At 44.3% G+C, this 6,300-nt stretch overlaps 1 protein-coding gene across 1 annotated transcript in view; it reads left to right on the top strand.

Annotated features, from left to right (window-relative positions):
- The window catches only part of LOC119268864 (long-chain-alcohol oxidase FAO1-like), a 9,296-nt gene extending 4,041 nt beyond the window's left edge, over positions 1-5,255 (top strand). Inside the window, exon 3 of the mRNA XM_037550577.1 lies at positions 3,165-5,255. Coding sequence (XP_037406474.1) covers positions 3,165-4,901 — 1,737 coding nt within the window. The 3' untranslated portion in view covers positions 4,902-5,255. The remainder of the gene's footprint in view (positions 1-3,164) is intronic.
- Positions 5,256-6,300: the final 1,045 nt, after the last annotated feature.

Below are 6,300 nucleotides of genomic sequence, written 5' to 3'. Positions count from 1 at the left end.
GGAAATCTCTCATAGTCCTTCATAATAAAGGATAGGATGATCTTTTCTAAAAATACACCGTTCACGCTGAGTGCGATATGCAGCCTGTCTTGTCTAGTACCTTTCTTTTTTCCTCTACACTAACCAACGCGAGTTTTTTTTTGCTTTTCCTTCCATTTTTTTCTTCTTCTTTTTTCATTTCCATTTATTTTTAAAAATTCATGAATATTTTTAAATCATAAACTTTTTCATAAATCTACGAACTTCTTAAATTCATGAAAATTTGTCAAATTTGTGAGCATTGTTTCAAACCCACAAACTCTTTTCAACTTTCACAAACTCTCTTTTAAAGCCCGCGATTTTATTTTCAAATTTATAAACATTATTTTTCAAAATTGATGAGCCTTTTTCAAATCTGCAAACATTTGGCCGGCCCAACAGGCACCCGACGGGACCGATGCAATCGTCTAGTTGGGCCAAGGCCTAATCATTTTTTTCTATTTTTTGTTTTTCTTTTCTTTCTTCTTCAATTCATTTTTCTTATTTTTGAAATTTAATATTCCTTTCTAACCTTTTAAAAATTAGAAATATTCTTGGAACACCAAAAAATATTCTTGTTTTCAAATATTTTTAAAAAAAAATTAAAAACATTTTGATTTTAAAAATGTGCATGTTTTTGAATTTTTGATAAATTTAATAATTGTTTGCATTTTAAAAATGTTGATAAATTTTGAAAAAATTACATGCTTTACAATTTGTGCTCAACATAAATTATTGGGAATTTGTCATAATTTGGAAAAGTGTTCAAGTTTGTAAAATTTCCATACACAATTTGAAATTGCAAAAATGTTGGCAAATTTTGAGAAATTGTTAGGATAAGAAAATGCTTATATTGATTGATAATTACCAAAATTTAAAATAAAAGAAGCGTTCAAATTACGAAAAACTAGATGTTCACGGATGCACCCGTCTGGCCTAGTCTAACACATTCCTGATGGTTTTTTTGGACCATGGATAAATGACATCAACTTCTTGGAGCAGCTTAGCATGGATATATGAGGCATTCATGCCAAGTTTGAATGAATTCCGGCACCATATGCAAGTTGCGTCACTTCCGGCCATTTATCGTCCATTTTTCGCCGAGAAATACTCCAGTAAATTCAGAATTATCGAAAACTAAAAAAAACTTGGCATAGTGTCTTGAATTGGTCATATAAGCCGTGTAATTTTCTGGGGCTATTTGACGGGTGTCAAAAAATAATGTGCTTTCCAACAGACCCTTCTGGCCTATCCAACTTCTACAAGCATGTGGGCATGTCCATCTCATGTTCGAACGATTTTCAACACCGTATGCAAGTTGCGACATGTCCACCATTTATCTTCCTTTTTGACTGAGAAAACTTCAGAAAATGCAAAAAATGTCAAAAACCAACAATTTGGCTTAGTGCCTGGAATTGGTCATACAAGACCATGAAAAAAGTTGGGGCCATTTTAAGGATGTCGAGAAACGATGTGCTCTTGCCGGAGTCTTTTGGCCTACCCAAACACGCACTTGTCGCTTTTTTGGACATTCATGAAATGACCTCAATTTTTGCCAGCCGGTGGGCATTGCCCATGGTAGGCATACATGCCAGGTTTGAAGAAGAAAATATTTTAAATCATAATTATACTGGTATTTAAAATTGCATATTTTCTTTTTCCCGTTTCCGCGCGCGACAATGGCTGGCCTAGTCGGGCGGCCTCCTATGAATAAAGTATTTAACTCATGATTTTTTTCAAAATTTTGAACTTTTTCAAAATTCAATGAACTTTTTCTAATTTAGTGAACTTTTTGAAAAAACTGTTAACTTTTTTTAAAAATCGATGAACACTTTTCCATATCGCTAACTTTTTCATCCTTGGAGCTACGGGTGGACAAAAAACCGACAAGCCGAAGACCGAATCGATATCAAAATCAAAGAAACCATTTTTTTTTGGTTTTTTGTGTTGATGTTGGAAAATTTCTTCCACATATAGTGACTAGCGTGCATGCGGCAGGGACGTCAATTCCATGAACCAAACTGATCACCCGTACATAAGGCATAAACTTGTTTTGAGTTTTTTTGTTGCAGCCTTCATGTACGTACCTGTAGGCAGCAGACTGTACCGTTCGTGGTTTTAGTCCCATCTCGTCTTACATCGAAGGAGGCATGATCTTGGCTATATAATAGGGTAGTCTGGTTACATGATTTTCAGTTTTTTAAATTCAGAAAATGTTTATAGATTAATAAAAGTTTAAAGGTTCAAAAAAGTTTATTGGTTTGAAAAAAATACATGAATGTGACAAACAAGTCTGGGAAATTTAAAAATAATAATCGATTGTTCATGAATTTGAGAAAAAAGTTCACGAATTTGATAAAATTTTGTGAAATTGAAAAACATTCATCGATTTGAAAAAAGTTCACAATTTTGACCAAAAATACAATAAATTTGATAAAATCTTGGGAAATTGAAAAGCATTCATTCATTTGAAAATAGGTTCATGGACTAAAAAAATTCACAAATTTAAGCATATGAAAAAGAAAAGAGAAAAAGAAGAAGAAACAAAGAAAAATAAAAAATGAATAAAACCAAAGAAAAAAAGACCAAAGAAAACCCCAAAAGAAAGAAAACCAGCGTGAAATGATGCCAACAAGAAGAATAACAAAAATAACTAGGCACAGCAAGTGAGCTGTCCCAGTTGATTACAAAGGGTGAAAGTAAACCAAAAGGTCGGGAGTCAAAATATTATTTAAATGGACCAGGCCTAGGAGGGAGGAGATGTGTGCCGGTTTGTGTGACGCTACTCCTCGTATACATATACAGCGGGCGACCTATCATACATACGAAAATTGATATGATTTGACAAATATCCACATTATTCTTTATATATCTTTAGAAAAAAATGAGATTCATGGACACTAGCACCCAGAGCTTAGTTTTATAGAAGAAATCCACCCGAATGAGGAATCAGAAATTCGACCTTAGACAAGATTTGAACCCAGACTGCAGGGTGCGCCAATGCCCAGCCTTGCCACTAGGCTACAACCTAGTTCTCCCTTTATACCTTTATTTATTAGTAACGGGTTGTGGCGAAGCGAGGCTCTTGTGAAAAGCTTCACCATTTTACATTCATTCAAACATTTATCTCTGTTTCCAACGTGCAGCTGAACGAAAACTCTGAGAACCCATGCTTGAAAGCAATAGGTTTCCTCCTGCCGAACGTGGAAGAGCAACGGAAGAAACATCCAGCGGAAGCGGCAGCGCCGCGGCCTCTGGACAACGGCGTCGTGGAGACCAGGGAACTGGACGACGCCACCCTGCTCAGATCACTCGCGGACAAGGGCGTCGCGGTGAAGCCGGCCACGTCGGGCGATTATCACGCGGTGGAATGCGACGTCGTCATCGTCGGTTCAGGCTGCGGCGGGGGCGTGGCCGCCGCGGTGCTCGCGTCCTCGGGGCACAAGGTGCTTGTCGTCGAGAAGGGAGACTACTTCACCCCCGATGATTACAGCTCAGTCGAGGGCCCGTCCATGGAGCGCCTCTACGAGCAGGGAGGCGTCTTCTGCACGTCCAACGTGTCGACCGTCTTGTTCGCCGGCACCGCCGTCGGCGGCGGCTCGGCGGTGAACTGGTCCGCCAGTATCCGCACGCCACGGGAGGTCCTGCAGGAGTGGTCGCGCGATCACGGGCTCCCGGTGTTCGGGAGCGCGGGCTACGTGCAGGCCATGGACGCCGTGTGCGCCCGGCTCGCCGTCACTGACGGGTGCAGGGAGGAAGGGTTTCAGAACAAGGTGGTGCGCCGCGGGTGCGAGGCGCTCGGGCTGCCCGTTGACAGCGTGCCGCGCAACTCGTCGGAGGGCCACTACTGCGGGAGCTGCTACCTGGGGTGCCCAACCGGCGACAAGCGCGTCACGGACACGACGTGGCTCGTCGACGCCGTCAAGCACGGCGCGGTGATCCTGGCCGGATGCAAGGCCGAGCGCTTCATCCTCCAGAACAATAGCGACAAGAACGGCCGGAGCAAGAAGTGCGTCGGCCTGGTGGCGACGTGCATGAGCAACGGCATCACCAAGAAGCTGCGCATCGAGGCCAAGGTGTCCATCTCAGCGTGCGGGGCGCTCATGACGCCGCCGCTGCTCCGCAACAGCGGGGTCAGAAACCGGCACGTCGGCCGGAACCTGCACCTCCACCCGGTGTCCATGGCGTGGGGGTACTTCCCGGACAAGAACCAGGAGCCCCAGCTCACCGGCAAGTGCTACGAGGGCGGCATCATCACGAGCATGCACCGCGTCACCGAGCGCACCATCATCGAGACACCGGCGCTAGGGCCGGGGGCCTTCGCCTCGTTGGTCCCGTGGGAGTCGGGCCGCGACATGAAGGAGAGGGTGCGCCGGTACGCGCGCACCGCGCACGCGTTCGCGCTGGTCCGCGACCGCGCCGCGGGGAGCGTGCACGGCGAGGGCCGCGTGCACTACAGCCCGAGCCGCGGCGACATCGAGGAGCTCCGCGACGGCCTGCGCCGCACCCTGCGCATCATGGTGGCCGCCGGCGCGGCCGAGGTGGGCACGCACCGCAGCGACGGGCTGCGGCTGCGATGCAAGGGCGTGCAGGACAAGGACCTGGAGGCGTTCCTGGACGAGGTGACCGTGGCGAGGGGCCCGATGCAGCCGGGCACGGACACGTGGGCGCTGCTCTGCTCGGCGCACCAGATGGGCAGCTGCCGGATGGGCTCCAGCCCCATGGAGGGCGCCGTCGACGGCAGAGGCGAGAGCTGGGAGGCCGAGGGCCTGTACGTCTGCGACGGCAGCCTCCTCCCGACTGCCGTTGGTGTGAACCCCATGATCACGATACAGTCTCTCGCCTACTGCCTCTCCATGGATATCGCCGAGTCCTTGGCGTAGAGCGGGAAACAGTAGCGGAGCATATGTATGATGTGTGTTGATTGTTGGTTAATCAAGTGCAATCCGCACAGGTACACTGTCCACAACTGCAGCTGATTCATGACACATTTGTATGTAATTGTTTTTTTACCGCAAACAATTGTACTCCCTCCGTTCCGAATTACTTGTCACAGGTATAGATGTATCTAGATATATTTTAGTTGTAGATACATCTATTTCCGCGACGAGTAATTTGGAACGGAGGGAGTATGTAATTGTTGTTTCAATTGTTTCCTTACATTTATATGTAATTGTCGGTTCAATTGCACGTGTATATGAACGTTTGTTTGTGTCTGTATCATGTTAAAAAATATATTTTCTTACTCACCAGGTTAGAATTAACGAGAAAAGGTTGGCTAGTTACGGGCCGGTTAGTTAAGCTTGAGCTTTAACTCGTGACCGCTGAACTCGGTAAACTTATCTAAGGCAAAAAAAACCTGCTCAATTATGTTGGTTTGAAGCCTGTAATTTTTTTTTTGAACTGTTGAAGCTTGTAAGCTTAACAAGCTTGCGGGGGGAATCGATTCATGCGGGTAATGCATTTACGGCCGAGGCACTGGCCTTATGGTTTGGTCTCAATTTGACAATTATTTACGGTTTGGTTTCAATTTGAAAACTACAGTCGGGTGTAATCGTATAGAGGTGAACTCCGACAACATTGAGGTGACAAAGGCAACGAAGGACGGAGGTCGCTCTTTCGGTCTATCGGCGGCAGTTTTTGATAAGGATGCGACTAACGTCCTAACGCACGGAATTTATATATCCTTCTTAATCTCCCTCCGGCAACCTCTCATGCATGCATGCATTCTTTTTTATGGGTGTTTCCATCCATCCTTGTTTAATTAGAACATAATTACATGCATGTAGGAAAAAATAAAATTGATGATGACATGCAGATTTTTTTTAAGATTGAAAATTCAAAATGTTTTGTAGCTTAAACCATTGGCTGGATTGAAAAACTGTCTTCACATAAACGATTCGTCATGACGAGATCTTCGAAACTAGATCCCATATTGGTATGTTCCGATGATTTTATTTCGGATAAAAAGTTATCACGCATGTGCTACGTAAGTTATCACGACTGTGACACATAGTTACCAAGCTGTTTTTCATAGGAAATACCACACATAAAAAGATGGTCTTCCAACTTTTCTTCCCATGTGTATATGCACTAGATGACAAAACTATGATGTCATCCTAGATTCTTCCTATTTCGAAACTTCAAAATATTTTATAGCTCAAACCGTCGCTTTGATTGGAAAACTGTTTTCATATAAAAGATTCATCAGAACGAGATCTTCGAAACCAGATCCTATGTTGGTATGTTCCGACGACTTTTTCAGATAAAAATTTATCACGC

This window comes from Triticum dicoccoides, chromosome 1A, assembly GCF_002162155.2.
Source record: "Triticum dicoccoides isolate Atlit2015 ecotype Zavitan chromosome 1A, WEW_v2.0, whole genome shotgun sequence".
Taxonomy (NCBI): Eukaryota; Viridiplantae; Streptophyta; class Magnoliopsida; order Poales; family Poaceae; genus Triticum; species Triticum dicoccoides.
This window is presented reverse-complemented; position numbering and strand designations above follow the sequence as displayed.